The sequence below is a fragment of the Netta rufina genome (genome assembly GCF_964035555.1).
Source record: "Netta rufina genome assembly, chromosome: 15".
NCBI classification, from domain to species: domain Eukaryota; kingdom Metazoa; phylum Chordata; class Aves; order Anseriformes; family Anatidae; genus Netta; species Netta rufina.
The window spans coordinates 6641256-6659578 of record NC_140138.1 but is presented as its reverse complement, the minus strand read 5'-3'; the positions used below and the strand labels follow the sequence as shown (position 1 = coordinate 6659578).

The window sequence follows — 18323 nt, the reverse complement described above, 5'->3', positions numbered from 1 at the left end:
GAAAGAAACCGAGAGAGAAACAGCTGTGGCTGGGGAGGAACCTACCAAATACCAACAAGGCTCTACACACGACTGGCCTAAAACCCTACAGCCAAACGGGGGGATGAGGGGGGGGCAGAGGCGGGGGGCAGAGGCGGGACAAAAGTGGGGCCCCCCCCTGCCCACAACGAAAAACAGAAGCGACACAACCACGAAACAGAAAAGCTCTTCTCACCTGACGAACCCCGCAAACCGGATTAAGTGCTTAAAGGAGGGAGGGGAGAGGGAAGGGGAGCCCCACGGGGCCCGGCACCAAAAATCAAACCCCAAAACCCCATCCCCGTGGGAGGGGCTGGGTGTGCCGGGCAGCCCGTGCTCCGACGAGCCGGATCCCGCTGGTGTTTGCTCTCGGGGTGGGTGGGATTCCTCGCCCCGGCACGGTGCAGGATGCTCGTGGGGAGCAGGAGACGCCGGGGGGGGGGGAAGGCGCACCCCGAACAGGGGTCCCCGTCCCTCTGGGAGAGCCGGTGCTGTGTCTGCGACCGCGTCGCTTGCAGTCTGCCCCCCCCCTGCTTAAAAAAAAAAAAAAAACAACACGAGAAAGTTTAAAACAAAACAAAAAAGAGGTGGAAAGAAATCAAAATCCCAACCGACACCCCCCCCCCTGCCCCGGCGTCCCGAGGGAAACCCGGCTCCGGCCGGCACCGTGCCCGCTCGCCAGCGGGAACGCCGGGACCGGCTTTGGTTCTGCAGGATTTCCCGGGGGCGGGGGGCGAGTTTGATGAAACCGGGGGGGGGGGCTGGGGGAGGGCTCTGACCCCCCGCCCGGCCCAAACCCCGGCTGCACCCCGAGTCCCGGTTCCAGTTCTGTCCCCCCTCGAGTGCCCGCCGCCGCCCCCCCCCCGTCCCGGCCCCCCCCCGGCTCCCCGCTCGCTGGGAACTGAGCAGCGAACGTCGCCCGGTTCTAGCGCTCTGATTTACAGTATTGGAAAAAGGTCATAAAAGAGACCCAAATCGCATCGTATTTTTTAAAAATTTCAGCATATTCTCTGACGTTTCCCTCCCTCGCCCCGCTCCCCGCCCCGGCTGCCGGCCGGGGGGTGTCAGGGCAGTTCCCCTTCCCCCGAGGGGTCTTCTTTGCTCTGGTCCATGGAGTCACTGTCGTTGCCCTCCGTGTCGGAGGCGGTGTCGGAGGCGGAGGGCTCGGGGCAGGCGCGGGTGGGCGTCACGATGACGGCACGCCGCTGCTCCTCTTCCTGCAGCTGCTTCTCCTGCGTCCCCTCGATGTGCTGGATCGCCTGCCGGGGGCAACCGACGGCCGTCAGGACGGTGACACCCCCCTCAGACCCTCACGTCGGGTTTGGGGACCCCCCACGTCCCCGGGGCACCCTGCGGTGCTCCCCCCCCGGGCACTGCCGCAAACCCTCCCTACCTGAACGATGGTGTCCAGGTTTTGCCGGGACGTGGAGACTGTGTTGATGACCGAGGACGGGCCCATGGTGACCACGGTGACGTGATGGGAAGGAGGCGGTGCTGGTACGATCACAGTGGGGTGGTGGGTGGGCGCTGGGGGACCGTGTGCTGGCAGGAGCTGGGCACAGAAGCAAATCCCAGTCAGCAAGGCAAAGCTTCCCTCTGGGGAACTCCCCCCACCCCAGGGCGACAGCTCCTGCCCCAAACTCCTTGTCCCATTTGCCTCTGCCCTACCCAGAGCTGTGAGCTGTATGGGAACATCCCCAAGAGCACCCCAACACGGGGCTGCACCCTGGACCGGCACTGGGGGCCTCGTGGCCACCCTGATGCAGGTTATCAGGGACGGAAGCAGTGCCCTAACCCATCCCTCCTGCTCACAGCAGTGTTTCACCATGCTCCATGCCCAGTTTCCACTTGAAATAACCGTGGCTCGAAGTGGGAACCAGAAGAGGGGCAGCCCCATAACTGCACACGGCGGGCAGGAGCCCCTGGACCCGGGCAAGGCGGCGATGGGGAGCGCCGCTTGCCGAGAGGCCATAAAAGCTCCATCAGCTGCTGCTCGCCCCTCCTGGATGGACACAAGAGGACGCCAGCTGAAAGCTGCAGGCAGCTTGGCTTTGGCAGGGCAGGAGGCATCCAGATGAACTTGAAGAATTCCTCCCCCCCCCCCCCCGTATCCTGACGCTTTCGGTTTTCAGGCAGGCAGAGGCTTAAAGCCAGACCCAAGCAGCTGCTGTGCGCTCACCCTGCTATCGCCCCGACCGGCTCGGCCGGGAACACGCCGCACCCCTCAAAAATCCCTGCTAAAATAGCGGGTGCAAAGAGCTGCCCTCTTTGCAGGAGGTTAAGGAGCCTTCACCTAAAATTAGGCTGAGCTTCCCCAGGAGGCGGCCGGGAGGGCTCCTGCAGGGAAGCATCTCTGCAGAACCCAAACGACAGAGGAAGCTGGTGTTCCTCGCTCCCTTTTACACTCCTCACCCCTAGGGGTGAAGGCTCCTGGCCCTGCAGTCCTGCTGCTTCTGCCAGGCAGCGATGCTTGCCAGCGTGCCTGCTGCCCGTCCCAGCCTTGCAGGTGGCAGCGAGCGGTTCTGGCATCCCCAAAAATCAGCTGGAGTCCCCCAGTCAGAGGTGAACCCTCGGCACCAACCCCTTCCAAGCTCCCTAACGCCAGCGCTTTGCCTACCCCAGCCTCCCACTGGTGCCAAGCCCTTCATCGAGCCGCCCTGACCCCTTGTGCTTCTCCACCCTGCACATCCCACGGGAAAACCTGCAGGGACGGGGGCTGCCGGGGTGTCCCCACAGCCGGGCGGGTGGTGGGACACGTCCGCACTCACCTGGGTTCGGATCTGCTGCTCGCGCTCTAGCTTCTCCTGGTGCAGCAACCTCACCTGCTCCTGCTGCTGCTGGAGCTGCACTTGCTGAGCAATCACCTTCAGCTTCTCGGGGTACATGTGGGCCTCCAGGGAGCGAACCTGCCAGCAGAGAGGGTCCTGTTGTGTTGGGGGAGCACAGCCCGTGCCGTGCACGCTGCCCCGACCCGAGCTGGGACGTCCCCGAGCACGGAGCCATGGGGTGGACAATGTGGGGACAAGGAGGAGAGCGCACAGCCGAGCTTGGGGACAGGGAGCTGGACGGTGGAACCCTCTCCTCACAAGAGGGGCTTGCTACAAGAGGGGCTCATCCCAGCCACGCAGCCGGCCCCAAAACACCTCCAGCATCCCCACGGTGCAGCCCGCTAGAGGGCGAGCCCGCCCTGCGCACCGCCAGCCCCATCCCACGGCCTCACCTGCTCCTCCAGCATCATGCGGACCGAGCGCTCCTTGTCCAGCTGCTGCCGGAGCTCGATCATCTCCCGCCGCAGGTCCTCGGCCTTCTCGTCCTCCCAAATGTCCGGCGAGCCGATGCCCTCGTCTTTGTCCTCCGCCCGTCGCCGCTTCGGGGAGGAGCCGCTGAACTCCTGCCGCCACGGGGACGCGGTGTCAGGGGATGGGGGCTCAGCCCTGGCGCTGCCCTCCCCCCGGACCAGGGCTGGGCAGTGCCACCCCTGTGGCCGTCCCCAGCACATCCCAGGGCTCCCCAACAAAGGAAGGGGCTCTGGGGACACGGGCAGCATGCGGGGTCGGTACCTCCATCCGCTCCCCCCCGCTCCATGTCCTAGGACGGACCCCGAGCAGTGGGAACCGTCCCTTCCCCAGCCCCCAGGACCGTCCCCTCGCAGCGCCCGGGGCAGCACCTGGATGAACCGCTTGAGCTGGGTGTTCTGCTGCAGTAGCCGGGTCTTCTCCTGCTCCAGGGAGAAGATGTACTCTGCCGTCTGCTGGAGGATGGCCGCCTGCAGGAGAGCCGGGGGGGCGGTGAGGCAGAAATCATGGTCCCTCCCCAAGCCCCCTGCCCTGCACCTCCCCTGGGATTTCCCTGCAGCCAGCACGACCCCTACTTTGCCCTTCCCAGGCAAGAAGCAGTGTAGGGAAGCATAAGGTGTGGGACTGACACCTGCATCACCCACGTCAGCCCCGGCTCACCTTGCTGAGCTTCTCCCCGTCCGTGTGCGGGATGAGGGTTTTCAGCGACTGGAAGCCGGCGTTGATGCTCTGCATCCGCCTTCGCTCGTTGCTGTTGGCGATCTCCCTGCGTATCCGCCGCTCCTGGTCCCGCTGGGTCTCCGGAGTCAACGGGATGTTGGCCAAGCTGCGAGAGAGGCTGGGTGTGAGAGGTGGGGGGGCTGCACCCCCAGGGACCGGCATCCCCAGCACCGCACCGCCTCGATGTGCAGCCCCAAGCGGCCGAAGGGATGGGGAACACCGTGGGGAGAACCCTCTGGAAGGGCAGAGCCGAATCCCGACAGCACGGCCATGCTGAGCCCGCGGGGTGAATGCTCCAGCCGCAGGTAGGAGGGACGCAGCGCAACCTCTGCCCTGTGCAGGACGGGGAGAGGCTGCCTGATGCTGCCGTCGGGGCGAGCTGGGAACGCTCCCGTCCCCACAGAGCTCCAGAAAGCTCCAGAAAGCCGTGAGGAAGAGGGACTGACGGACACCCCCTGAGCAAAAACGCCCTGTCCGGAGCCACGTGCGGGTGCCTGCTCCACCGGCATCGCCTCGGGGCCGTGCCACGCCGTGCCCACGCGCTGGCAGCGGCCGCGGGACCCGGCGCGGGCGGGAGGGCGAGGCCGCCGGCTGCGTCCCCGCGGGGCCGGCCGGCGTGTGTGGCCCCGGGAAGGCGGCTCCCTCCGCCCCGCTGATGGCTTCCAGATGACAGCTCCCGGCGGAGAAGCCCCCGTCCCGCCCGAAGCCGCAGCTCCCGCCTGCTTCCTGCGCGCCCTCGCCCCACAGCTGGGCCGGGAAACACCGCCGGCCACCGCCAGCGTGCCCCGGCCGGGCGCTGCGCCCTGGTGAAGCTCAGAGCTGGAGGGGGTCACGGTTCTCCAACCCCCCCAGCTCGGCTTCTTCAGCAGCCCCAAGGTGGTGTGGGGAGCAGGGAGACCGAATCCTGGCAAGCCATGGGGCAATAAAGGAGCAGAACAAAAGGGGATCCGCGGCGGGGGGAAGGGGCAGCACGCGCACCCTGCGCCTCCTGACCCCGTGGGGTGCTGGCACGCAGAGGGCAGTGATTTTGGCACGGGGCAGCGAGCAAGGAGGCAACATGGAGCCTCAGTGCTGGGGTGACAGAGACCAAAGTGCCGCAGCCTGGCCCCGCCACCAGGCTCCCAGCCCCGTGCAGAGCCGGGGCTGGGGAAGCTGAGAAACGCCGAAGACAAAACAGAGGGGACAGGCGGCCGGCACGAGGCCAGATAAGAGGGGCTTTGGCCTTCACCTGCAGGCAGCAGCGCCGTGCACGGCCCCAGCCTGCGTTTTAACACACGTCCAAGTGCCAAGCAGCGCCAGGGGCTGACGCCACACCGCAGGCACAGCGAGCCGAGCCTCCCCGCCGCCTCTCGCCCCTCGTCTGCATCGCGCCGGCTGCGGGGCCACGGCGTTATCTTCAGCTCCAGCACAGGGAACCAGGACCATGCCACCCCCACACCTCGCAAAGCCGTGTGTCTGGAGAAGGTCCTGGCTCAGCCCACGGGGACAGGGAAGACGTCGGTGCCCGGCTGCCCAGGCAGCGCTGCGCTGCAGGCTGGCGCTGGGTGAGGAGCACTGGAGGCAGCAGATCCCCCGGCACAGCTCCATGGGGTGCCCCGGGGCTCTGGGGCTGTGCCCCCCGTGCGCCCATCGCGGCTGTTAGGACACAGCACGATGTCGGGGCAGCCACAGCAGCGGGCACGGGCTCACGTCCACTTGTCGTGGGGTGAGCGTGGTGGCTGCCGGGGTCACTGTCCCTCCTCCAGGGCAGGATCTGCCCCTCGTCATCCCGCACCGACGCCTCTCCGGCCCGAGGGCCACCAGCTGCAGGCCCACAGGGGGAATTAGATGGGGATGTTTCGGGCCGGGCAGCGCGGAACCGTTTTCTTAAATACAAGAAAAGGAGGAAGGGCCCGTTTCCTCACCAGCAGACCTCTCGTAACCTTCCCCAGCTGCTCTTCCTGGGAAGAGACCTAAAAAGTGACAGCTAAATACAGAAAGGGGAAAAAGAAAGGCCTCGATTCAAAAGCTGTCCTGGTGCCCAGTGCCACCCCGGGAATGGGCTCCACACCGGGATCTCCACGCAGTGCCCAGCTGCTGCCTGCCTGCGCCTGCCCACGGTGGCTGTGCCCGAGCGGGGCAGATCCAGCCCCAGCCCCAGCCCCAGCCCCACGGTGCTGGGACCTGCCAGCAGCACACCCGGGCTCTCCCTTCCTGCCCCGGACACTCCTGTGCACGGAAGCTCTCGTGCCATAAAAGCCACGTCGGGGAGAAGCCCCGGGGTGCCCACAGCCCCCACTCCGTGCCGCGGGTGCACCCGGACATGAGGCGTGGGCTGGGCAGGTAGAATTTGATCCTTCCCTCGCCAGCTGCATGGCGGCACCCACGTGGGACCCGGCGGGGACACCAACACTCGCCTGGACCTCGAGGAAAGCAAAACCACGGGGGATGAAAGCTGGCAGCCACCACACAACTCACGAGGACGCCCCGCTGTGCCAGCCCATGTTTGTCGGTGCCCGCAGCTCACGGCCTGGGCTGCACCGGTGGGCTGGATGTCCCCGAGCTCCGGGTGTCCCCGAGCTCAGGGTGTCCCCGAGCTCCCAGGCAGGGTGTTGCTGAACTCTTCAAGCTCTCAGACAGGGTGTCCCCGAGATCAGGGTGTATCCAAGCACCCTGAACTCACCAGCTGGGTGTCCCCAAGCTTCCTGAGCTCATAGGTATGGCATCCCTGAGGCGACCCAAGCATGCAAGCAGGGCAGGGCATCCCCAGGCTCGAAGGCAGGGTGTCCCTGAGCTCCCCAAGCTTGCAAGCAGGACGCACCCAGCTTCCCCGAGCTCCCAGGCAGGGCGTACACACGTTCCCCAAGCCTGCAGGAAGGGGATAGTGTCCCCGAGCTCCCAGGCAGCGTGCACCTGGGTCCCCCAAGCCTGCAGGAAAAGGCAGGGTGTCTGCAGGCACGCGGGCAGGGCATCCCTGAGCTCCCCGAGCCCACATGCAGGGTGCCCCCGAGCTCCCCGAGTTTGCAAGAGGGGTGCACCCCAGCTCCCCGAGCTCACGGGCAGGGTGTCCCCAGCTCCCCAAGCTCATGAGGAGGGTGCACCCCAGCTCCCTGAACCCATGGGCAGGGTGTTCATGGGCACGGTGTCCCTGAGCTCATGGGCAGGGTGCCCCCAGGCTCTCCAAGCTCCCAACGAGGGCGCACCCCAGCTCCCCGAGCTCACGGGCAGGGTGTCCCCAATCTCCCCGATCTCCTGGGCAGGGTGCACCCCAAGTGGAAGCTCGCGGGCAGGGTGTCCCCAAGCCCCCAAGGGCTCCCCCTGGCCCCCTGAGAGCAGCACCCCCTCCCCAACCCGTGCGCCCCCGAGCCCCCCGCGGGGGGCCACGGCCACGCCGCAGCCGGGCTGGGGGCCGCGTGGGTGTCGGTGTGCGCGTGTAAAGGCGTGTGTAAGGGTGCGTGTGAGTGTGTAAAGGTCCGTGTGAGTGTGTACAGCCGTGTGTGAGCGCGGGGGCCCGGCAGAGGCCCGAGCAGGCCCCGCCGCCATGGAGCCGCGTGGGGACCCGCCGGGGCCGCACCCGGGCCGAGGGCGGGGCGGAGGGGCCGGGGCCGGGACCGGGGCTGGGATCGAGGCCGCCATCCCCATCCCCATCCCCATCATCCTCCTCCTTCCTCCTCCTCCTCGTCCCCCAGCAGCTCCCCGGGGGCCTCCCGGCTTTGTGCTCCGGGGCCCCGAGCCCGGTGCCCGGGGGGGGGGGGGGGGGGGGCTCCGCACTACAAATCCCGGCAGCCCCGGCCCCGGTCCCGGCCCGCCTCCTCCGGGAGGGCTGCAGAGTCACGGCCGGGCCCGCAGTAAACACACGCCCCCCCCCCGGCCCCACCGCACGCCCCCCGCCGCCTCCACCGCCACCACCACCGCCCCCCCCCCCCCACCACCACCCCCCCAATCTCGGGCCCCGCCGCCGTCGGGGCGCCCCCGGGTCCCCTCCTCCGGGCTCCGCTCCCCCCTCGTGTCCCGGTGCCGGTGCCCGGGGGGGGGCTCACGGGGCTGCTCGGTGCCTCCCCCCCCCCCTCCCCCGTCCACCCCCAGCGGTAGCAGCAGCCCCGGCCCCCCCCCAGCCCCCCCCCCCCCCCCCCCCTTGGAGGCCGCATGGCCGCTGGCGGGGCCCGGCCCCATGTGCGCGGCGCCCCCGGGCGCGCACCCACGTGCTGGGGAAGGAGCGGGATAGGAAAGGAATAAAAATACAGATTTTAAAAAAAAATAATAATAAAAAACATGAAAAACGAAGAATGAGATAATGATAGTAATAAAAAAGGAGAAAATGGTGGAAAGGGGCAGAAGCGCGGGGAGAGCCGTGCCCCACCTGCAGAGCCCGCCGATGACCTCCTTCTCGGATTTCCTGAAGTGCTGCAGGGAGGGCATCTTCGGGGCGGGCACCATGAAGTACTCCATGGCCGGCCGGGGCTGCGGGGCCGCTGCGGGGCCGGTGCGGGTGCGGGTGTGCGTGTGCGTGTGTCTCACAAGGCGGGAAACAGCTGGGGAGAGCCGAGCCCAGCACAGCAGCGCTCCCTCCCCCGGCGGCGCCGCCTCCGCCAGCCACCGGCCCATGTAAACAAAGGACGGCGCGGGCTCCGCCGGGGAGAGGGGGGAGAGGGGCTCCGGGGGGGTTCCTGAGGGGGGTTGGAAGGGGTTTAGGGGGGGTTAGAGGGGTTTAAGGGGGGTTTGGGGGGGGGGTTGGGGGGGTTTACTGGGGGATGCCGGGGGCGCCGATGGGGTGCGCAGAGGGGTGGCTCGGGGGTTGTGGGGGTCGCCCTGGGTCGGCGGAGGGGGGGTGGGGGGAGATGTGTTGGTAGGCACCGGGTGTAGGAGCCCCCCCCTGCTTGTGGTGCCCCCAGTGGGTGCTGGACTGAGCGGGGGGGCGGGGGGGGGCGGTGGTAATCTCGGGGTTGTGGTCTGCTGGGTTCTGGCAGCGTCCTGTGTGACCCCGTCCTGGCCTGTCCTACTCGGTCCTGCTCTTTCTTGGCCCTGTCCTAGCCCTGTCCCGTCCTGTGCCACCCCCAGCTGACCTTATCCTGCTCTGTCCTGTCCCATCCCATCCCATCTGGCCCTATCCCTATCCCTATCCCATGCCTATCCCATCCAGCACCACCCCCTCCTGACCCTATCCTGCTGTCCTATCCCCATCCCATCCTATCCGACCCTATCCCATCTGAACATACCCCAAACATACCACATCCGACCCTATCCCATCCTGTCCTGTCCCCATCCTATCCCTGTCCCATCCTGTGCCACCCCCAGCTGGCCTTGTCCTGTCCCATCCTATCCCATCTGTTCCCATCCCATCCCGTCTGGCCCTATCCCTATCCCTATCCCTATCCCTATCCCTATCCCTATCCCTATCCCTATCCCTATCCCTATCCCATCCGTATCCCATCCAGCACCACCCCCTCCTGACCCTATCCTGCTGTCCTATCCCCATCCCATCCTATCCGACCCTATCCCATCTGAACATATCCCATCCAACCCTATCCCATCCTGTCCTGTCCCCGTTCCATCCTGTCCTACCCCATCCCATCCTTTCCTATCCCCATCCCATCCCTATCCCATTCTGTGCCATCCCTCACAACCCTATCCTGCTCTGTCCTGTCCCCATCCCACTCTACCCCATCTGACCCTATCCCATCCTGTCTGACCCTATCCCATCCATTCCTATCTCCGTCCCATCCCAGCCCATCCCATCCCATCCTTTCCTATCCCATTTGACTATCTGCTCTATCCTGTCCTCATCCCATCCGACCCTATCCCATCTGTGAACATATCCCATCCAACTCTACCCCATCCTTCCCTGTCCCCATCCCATCCCATCCCTATCCCATCCTGTGCCACCCCCACCTGCCCCTATCCTGCTCTGTCCTGTCCCCATCCCATCCAACCCTATCTCATCTGACCCTCTCCCATCCTTTCCTATCCCCAGCCCATCCCTATTCTATCCTATGCCACCCCATCTGATCCTATCCCTGCCCCATCCTGTCCCCATCCCATTTTGCCCTGTCCCAGCTGACCCTACCCCATCCTACCCCATCCTTCCCTATCCACATCCCATCCCTATCCCATGTTGTGCCACCCCCATCTGACCCTATCCTTCTCTGTCCTGTCTCCATCCCATTGTATCCCATCTGACCCTATCCCATCCCATTGTATCCCATTTGACCATATCCCATCCTTTCATACTCCTGTCCCATCCTATCCTACCACATCCCATCCCATCCTTTCCCATCCCCATCCCATTCCCGTCCCATCCTGTGCCATCCCCTCCTGACCCCATCCCATCCCATCTGTCCCCATCCTAACCCACCATATCCCATCTGACCCTATCCCACCCTATCCCATCCTTTCCTATCCCCATCCCATCCCTATCCTATCCTGTGCCACCCCCACCTGATCCTATCCTGCTCTGTCCTGTCCCCATCCCATCTGACCCTATCCCATCCAACCCTAGCCCATTCCCTCCTATCCTATCCCATCCTTCCCTATCCCATTATCCCATCCTATCCTATCCCCATCCCATCCCATCTGATCCCGTCCTGCCCTATCCCATCCTTTCCTATCCCCATCCCATCCACCCCATCCTTGTCCACCCTGTGCCGCCCCATCTGACCCCATCCCCACCCCACCCCACCCCACTCCGTCCCCGTGGGGCTGCCAAATGGGGCAAGTGGGGGGGAGGCAGGGACTTTGGGGTGCTGCTGGTGGCCTTGGGGGGGGTGGGCTCAGACCACGTGTGGGGCTCAGAGGTGGCTTTGGGGACCATGGCACAATGGGATTTTTTTTGGGGGGGGCTGATTTTGTACTGGGGGGGGTGCCACATGGGTGACAACTCCCCTGGGGAGGGAGGGGGGGGGCACAACCGGGTGGCGGATGTGGCGGATGTCCCCCCCCCAGCCACGGGGCTGTGCCCTGCTTTCCGCCCTGCCCCTCCCCGCGTGGATTTCGCCCCCCCCCCCCCCAAAAAAAAAAAAAAACAAAAAAAAAGGAAAAACAAAAAAAAACACGCGTGGGGCGTGACAGCGGGGACACCCCCCCGCCGGGCCCAGCCGCCACATCCTGCCTGCGGAAGGAGCCCCGGGGACAACCCCCCCCCGGTGCGCCCCCCCCGCCCCATCCCGCCCCCTTCCCCTCCCTCCCCTCCCCTCCCTCCTCCAGGCGCGCCGCGGGGGGGTGACGTCATAGGGAGGCCCTGCCAGGCCGTGACGTCACGGAGCGGCGCTGGCGTCACGCGGGAAATTCGCCCCCCCCCCCCGCCCCCCCCGCGGCAGAACACGAATCCCCCCCAAACCCCCCCCAGGCACCCGAGTTCCCCCTAAATCCCTATGGGGGGGGGGGGGGGGGGATTCGCTTCCTGCATCCGGCCCGGCTGGGGTGGGGGGGGTCCCCACGCCACGTCCCCCCCCCCCTCATTTTATTTTACCCCCCCCCACGCGTGACACCCCCCCAGGAGGAGCAGCAGCGCCCACGCGTGTGCGCGTCCCCTCCACGGGGGCTCCCCGTGCGTCTCCGCCTGCCCATCCGCGCGCCCCCCCCGCTTCTCCCCAACCCCCGCAGCCCCCCCAAAACCCCCCTAAAACCCCCCAAAACCCCCCCACGCCCCCCCCCCGGGGCGGTCCCAAGCATGCGCTCAGCTCCCACCCGCGAATGGCTGCCGGGGCGGCGGCGCGGCGGGGCCGGTCCTAGCGGGGCTCTCCGGGGGGGGGCGGCCATAAATCACGGCGGGCAGAGCCCCCGCCCCGCCCCGGGGCTGCCTGCCGGCCGGCCGGGGGGGGGCGGTGGTTGTGGGGTGGGGTGGGGTGGTTTGTGGGGTGGGTGGGGGTGGGGGGGTGGGGGGGCAGAGCCCCCGCCGTTCCCACCGCCCCCGGCCCCGGCGCCTCGCAGATGTGGCGGAGCCGCCCGCTGGCCCCACGGCGGGGGGGGGCCGTGCGCCGAGCCCCGCGCTGAGCCGCCCGCAGGTAGGCAGCGGGCTGGGGGGGGGGGGAGCGGGGATGGTACTGGTGGTACTGGTCATACTGGTGGTACTGGTGGTGCTGGTGGTGCTGGTGGTGGTGGGAGCCCCCCCGGACGCGTGACAGCCCCCCCAGGAGGCTCCCGGCGTGCCCCCCCCCCTCCAAGCTCGCCTTTTGTGTCACCCACCCGTGACCGCGTCCTCCCTCCGGCTCCGTCCTTGTCGGCGGTTTTTTTTTTGGGGGGGGGGGATGCTCGGGGCTTTATTTATCCTTTATTTATATTTATTTATCTATCTATCTATTTATTTATTATTTTTTTGGGGGGGGGGGGCGGTGATGTCACCCCGCCGCTGGGTCCCCCCCCCCCCTCCCCACTACCCCCGTGGGTAGCCCCGGGGACCCCCCCCCGGCTGTCCCCGCAGCGAGGCCGCGGGACGTTTTGGCTGCCCCCCCCCCCCCCCCCCGGAGCCATCTCCGCTGCCCGACAGAAGCCGCTTCCCTCTGTGGCCCCCCCCCCCGTGCCCCCCCCTCCCCACGGCACCCCACGAACCCCGTCCCGAGTGGGGTGGGGGCACAGATGGGGACAGCGCCGTGGCCACCCTGCTTTTGGGGCACCTGGCACAGGGCCGCGTCCCGGCAGCTTTTGGGTTCATCCCCCCCACACCCCAAAAAAAAAACCCCCCCCACCCGTGTCCCGTCCCCCCCCCCCCCCCCGCGAGGCTCCATCGCCGCATCCCTGCGTGGGGCGGGGGCCGCGGGTGGCAGGAAGAGGAAGCGGCCCCAGCCGTGGGTTTGGGATTTTTAAAGGGCCTGGGGCTGCGCCCCTCCCCTGGGCCCCCCCCTCCCCGTGTCCCGACCCCCCCCCATTGGGGTCAGCCCCCCCCACCCCAATGCGTGCCGTGGGGCCGCGCACCCGTGGGTGCCTCCTGTGCGTCCTGGGGGTGCGGGGAGAGGCTGGGGGGGGGCTCAGGGCAGCGCCCCCACTTTTGGACATGGGGGGGCTCTATTTTGGGGGGGGGGGGCATCACCTTCTCTTACAGCAGCCCCCCCTCTCCAGCTGCTTGCTATAGGGCGGGAGGGGGCTCCCCCCTATGGGGCCAGCCCCACAGCCGGCTGGAGGATGGGGCGGGGGGGATATATGTGTGTGTGTGTGTGCGGTGGGGGGGGGGGTCTCCCCACCCCCTCGGCCGGCCCCCCCCCCCCTGTGTGTGTGTGTGTCCCCCCCCCCGCGGCTCCTCCGCATTCCTCAGCGTCTGCGCCGCGCTGGAGCCCGGCCAGAGCGGGGGGCCCCGGCGGCGGGGCAGGGCGGGGGCCGGGCCCCCCGGGGCGGTGGCAGCGGCAGCGGCAGCGAGGGGGGGGCCCTGGGTGTGTGTGTGTATGGGGGGGGGGGGTTGGACACGCGGGGGGGGGGTGCCACGTGTGCTGGGTGCGCTGCGCCCCCCCCCCCCCTGCCCGGCCCCACGGTCTCCCCCCCGCTCTGTGCGCGCACGCACCGGGATGGGGGAAAAAGGGAAAAAAAATATGAAAAAAAAAAAAAGGATGGGGAAAAGGGAAGGGGGGGGCACCGGGGTGGAAGGGGGGGGGGGCCGAGGAGGAGCCGGGGGGGGCCCCCGAGCTGAGCCGAGCCGCGGGCAGCCCCTGCCCGGCCCCAGCGGCGGAGGGGCCCCGGCGGGGGAGGAAGCCGGGGCTGGGGCCAACGCGCTCGGGTCACGGCGGGGCTGGAGCCGCCGCCGCCCCTGGGAAAGGGCGGGGGGGGCCGGGGGGGGGGCACCCAGGGAGGAGAAGGGGGGGCCCCGCGGCCACCCCCGTGGATGCAGGCGGGGGGCGCGGGGGAATCCCCTGGGGGGGAGTGGGGTGGGGATGGGGATGGGGATGGGGATGGGGTCGGGCACAGCCCCCCCCCACCCCACCTCGGTGCCCCCCCCCCCACGTCGCCCCCGCGCTGCGCCCTGCCCTTTGCCCGCCGCGGGAGGGGACACGGGGACACGGGGACACCGGCACGGCCCCGGCTCCGTGCCAGCGCCCCGCGGCCTTGAGCCTGTGCCAGACCCCCCCGGTTCCACAGCTGGGGGGGGGGGGGGAGCCGGGCGATGCGGTGCTGACCCCCCCCCCTTTCCCAAATAATCCCCAAATCTCCGCAGCCCCCCGCCCGCCGCCGCCATGCATTCGCTGGACGAGCCGCTGGACCTGAAGCTGAGCATCTCCAAGCTGCGGGCTGCCCGGGACAAACGGGAACGGGGGGGCCCCCCCGGCCCCCGACCCCGTGGCCCCATCGTGTCCCCCCCCCCTCCACGCCAGGACGCCCCGCCGGCCGGGGAGAGCCGGGGTTCGGCACGGGGGGGGCGTCGGGCAGGAGGGACCCCCGGCCTCCTGGCACACTCCAAGCTGCTGGAGAAAAGGGACGGGCGCTTCCCCCCCGTGCCCGTCATGGACCTGAGCCTCTCGCCCCCCCCCGGCGGGGAGTCCCCGGGGGGCAGCGCCCCGCTGTCCCCCGAGCGGCCGGGGGCGAGCGACCTGCCCCTGCCCGCCGCCCCCCACGTGAGTACACTCAGGACCCCCCTCCCCACCTATATGACCCCCTCCTGGCATCCCCAATCCGCCCTATTTCTTTTTTTTGGGGTCGGAGGGGGTGCCCTGCACCCCGGGCCCCCTCCCTGACCGCTGTCCCCATTGGGTTTTGCTGTAGGATTTCCAGTCCCTGCGCTACATCGACGGCATCCCCAGCTCCTTCCAGTTCTTCCTGCCACTTGGGGCCGGGGGGGCCCTGCACCTGCCCTCCTCCGCCTTCCTGCCCCCCCCCAAGGACAAGCGCCTCTCCCCGGAGCTGCCCCTGCCCAAACAGCTCGTCTGCCGCTGGTCCAAGGTCAGCCGGGGGGGGCACTGATGTGGGGCTGGGGGGCAGAAGTATACGGGGCTGATGCAAGGGGTCGTTTGCACCTCCCCAACCCCTCAGGGAGTCCGGGGGGGGTCCTCGGGGATGGGGATTTGGGGGAGGATGGAGGGTGTGCAGCCCCCCCCACCTCACCCCAGCCTCGTGCCCGCAGTGCAACCAGTTCTTTGACCTCCTGCAAGACCTCGTGGACCACGTCAACGACTTCCACGTCAAGCCCGAGAAGGACGCGGGGTACTGCTGCCACTGGGAGGGCTGCGCCCGCCACGGCCGGGGCTTCAACGCCAGGTGGGTGCGGGCTGGGGGGGCGCCTCGGGCTCCGTGGGGGATATTGGGGCTGGGGGGGGGCAGCGCTGCAACCCCGGGGAGGGCTGGGCTGCGAGGGTGGATGGCACCGGGTGATGGCACTGGGTGACGGCACCGGGTGTCCCTGCGAGCTGTGGTGGGTGGATGGGGGGGGCATAGATTTGGGGTCGGGCCCTGGCCCCCCCCAGCTGACGGCTGTGGGTGCAGGTACAAGATGCTGATCCACATCCGGACGCACACCAACGAGAAGCCGCATCGCTGCCCCACCTGCAACAAGAGCTTCTCCCGCCTGGAGAACCTGAAGATCCACAACCGCTCGCACACAGGTCAGCGTGCGGGGCTGGAAGGGGCGGGGGGGTGACCCTTTGGGGGGGGGGTGGCGGAGGTGTCCGGCCCCGCCAGACCCGGCACCGTGCCGTCCCGCAGGTGAGAAGCCCTACATCTGCCCCTACGAAGGCTGCAACAAGCGCTACTCCAACTCCAGCGACCGCTTCAAGCACACCCGCACCCACTACGTGGAGAAGCCCTACTACTGCAAGATGCCGGGCTGCCACAAGCGCTACACGGACCCCAGCTCGCTCCGCAAGCACATCAAAGCCCACGGCCACTTCGTGTCCCACGAGCACCAGGAGATGCTCAAGGGCCACCCGCCCCCCAAGACGCCCCTGGGCTCGGCCGACGTGCCCTACGTCAACGGGGCGCAGCTCGTCATCCCCAACCCCGCCGCCCTCTTCGCCCCCCACGGGTTGCCGGGGCTGCCCATCCCGCTGGCGCCGGCCCCCCTCGACCTGAGCGCGTTGGGCTGCGGGGCGGGGGGCTCTGGGGGGCTGCCCGCCCTGCCCGGCCCCGCTCTGCCCCTCAACGGCGGCCCCTTGAACTTGGCCAAGAGCCCGCTGCTGTCCTCGCCCTTCGCGGCCGGCGGCCTGGGGCTGCCCGTCATGTCGCTGCTGGCCGGCGGGGCCAAGACCGAGGCTGAGAAGGCGGCGGGGGGCAAGGGGGGCAAGGGGCCGGAGAGCCGCAAGCCGGGCGGCGAAAGGACGGAGCTGGGGCGCCTGCGGGCCCCCCCCGAGAGCCTGGCGCTGCTGCCGGGGGCCGTGCTCGACCTCTCGGCTGGGATCGGGGCGGCGGGCAGCCCCCCCGAGGCGCTGCCCCCCGGCTGGGTCGTCATCCCACCCGGCTCCTTGCTGCTCAAGCCGGCCGTGGTGAATTGAGGGGATGGCCCCGCTCCCGGAATCGGGGCGGGGGGACACGCGCCGAGACCCCCGGCGCTGCCTCCGCCGGCAGCGGGCCTGCGCGCGATTTTAACCTTCACGAAAGAAGATGGGACTCTTCTGAGAATAGCAATAATCCCTCGGCGCACGCAGCCGGCCGCGACCCCCTGCTGCTGCCCGGCCTGAGCCCCACGGCCCCGCGGGGTGGGCCTGGGGGGGCCCTGCTCTGCGCCCAGCCCTGGCCTCGGCAGCCGGAGACGCCACTATTTATTTATCGACCAGACCCCTGCTCCGACGGGGCCCCTCTTGGGCTCTTCTGCTGTCGCTGACTTGGCGTCTCCCTGCCCGAGGCCTCGGCCCCGCCGGTGCCAGCCCGGGGCTGCGGTGGGGACAGCAGGGTGGCAGCTCGGGGGGCTGCTCCTGGGTGTCCGTCCCCAAAACGCCCGCTCCGCGGCTGGGCCACCCCGCGCCGCCTCCCCGGCCCCCCCCGTGACAAGGCACACGGCCGCGTGTGCCGCTCGCCGCGCCGGCTCCGCACCGGGGCAGAGCCACCGCGTTCAGCTATGTTCATACCTAACCGTGTAACGAAGCGCATGCAGGCAGCGCGGGCAGGGCTGCGGGCAGCTGCCAGCGGCACGTTGGCACCGTGCGGCTCGGTGCCGCGTGGCTCGGTGCCGTGCCGGCTCCCTGGGGCCCCAACGGGGTGGTGCCAGCCCCATGCTGTGGGGCAGCGCTGGTGCACCAGGCATCGTGGCTAAAATAGAGATTTTGGGCAGCCCCGGCACGGCTGGGCAGACAGGGCGCCCGCTCCGCTCTGCCAGCAGCACCACGAGGCAGGAGCCTCGGGGATGGGGACCCCACGGAGGTGCCCCGAGGCCCCTCGAGCTCCATCCCTGCTCCCCCAGCCCCGACCCTCCCTCTCTGAGGGACCGCTCGCACTCACCCGGGGCCACGACCACCCCCAGCACGGGGGCCAACTCTCCCTGACCGCTCCCGCGGCACCGGTGCCTCTCTCGCCCCGGTGCGCACAGGGGGGTCCTGCGTACCTCGCCCCGCCCCGGGCAGGACCCCTGCCCACGGCTTTCTCCGAACCGGGGGTCTCCCCGACCCCGACCCAGCTGCAAGGAGCCCCAGGAGGGGCCCAGGCTCGGGGAGGGTCGGGTCCCCCGGCCGCACGCCCCGCGGGGAGCCGGTCTCCCCGTGCTCACCGTCCTCGGGCCGGGGCGCGGCAGCCGCCCGGCACTGCCACAGCATGGCATTCGGCCATCGACCAGGCCTCCCCGGCCGGTGTACGTTTTTCTTGCTCGTTTGTTGGTTTGTTGTTGCACATTCCAGGACATCAGTATTTTAACGGTCTCTAAGTGCCTTTCTATTGTAGTTTCTGGGTTGTTTTTATTTTCCTCCTGTTGGGCTCCATCGCTGTTAGCATAGAGTTTAAGGACTACAGAAGTAAGAGATAAGCTAACGACTATAACACTATATTCCTCCATGGGAGAGGAAGTTTATTAAGAAAACAATAAAGCAAAGTTGAAGTAAGTTCCTGTTTCAGTCTGTGCCCGGGGCTCGAGGGCAGCGAGGAGCCCGAGATGGGGACAAAGTGCTGAGCTCGTGCCAGGGGACAGGGGGGTGACACCAGCGCCATCTCCTTGGGGCTGGGGTCCCGGGGCACGGCTGGCTCTGCCTGGCCTCCCTGGGGGGCTGAGCCCCCTCCAGGGGCTGCAGCAGGGACAGCCCCCGTGTGTCCCCGCACGGCTCCTCGCTGCTGTGCCCCGACCCAGCTCCTGTCCTTGCTGCCTGTCTGCACGCAGCTCCCGGCTCTCACGTGGTCCAGAGCCAGAGGCATGTGTGCAGCTGGGCCAAGAGCATCCAACCCCCCACTAAAATAGCTCCTGCGGCCTTCCCGGGCGTG

The 18323-nt window shown here is 68.4% G+C and overlaps 2 protein-coding genes across 2 annotated transcripts; one reads left to right on the top strand and one right to left on the bottom strand.

Annotated features, from left to right (window-relative positions):
- Positions 1-1006: 1006 nt before the first annotated feature.
- TFAP4 (transcription factor AP-4) lies at positions 1007-8465 on the bottom strand. Its single transcript, XM_084295757.1, has 7 exons — positions 8374-8465; positions 3975-4140; positions 3686-3784; positions 3239-3409; positions 2787-2924; positions 1412-1570; positions 1007-1277 (listed from the first exon to the last, which is right to left on the bottom strand). Exons 1-7 carry the CDS (start codon positions 8460-8462, stop codon positions 1083-1085), a joined length of 1017 nt encoding a protein of 338 aa, XP_084151883.1. The 5' UTR covers positions 8463-8465; the 3' UTR covers positions 1007-1082.
- A 3411-nt stretch (positions 8466-11876) lies between these two features.
- Positions 11877-17950, top strand: GLIS2 (GLIS family zinc finger 2). The gene is made up of 6 exons (XM_084296196.1): positions 11877-12013; positions 14149-14545; positions 14694-14870; positions 15052-15185; positions 15411-15529; positions 15630-17950. Exons 2-6 carry the CDS (start codon positions 14168-14170, stop codon positions 16412-16414), a joined length of 1593 nt encoding a protein of 530 aa, XP_084152322.1. The 5' UTR covers positions 11877-12013; positions 14149-14167; the 3' UTR covers positions 16415-17950.
- Positions 17951-18323: the final 373 nt, after the last annotated feature.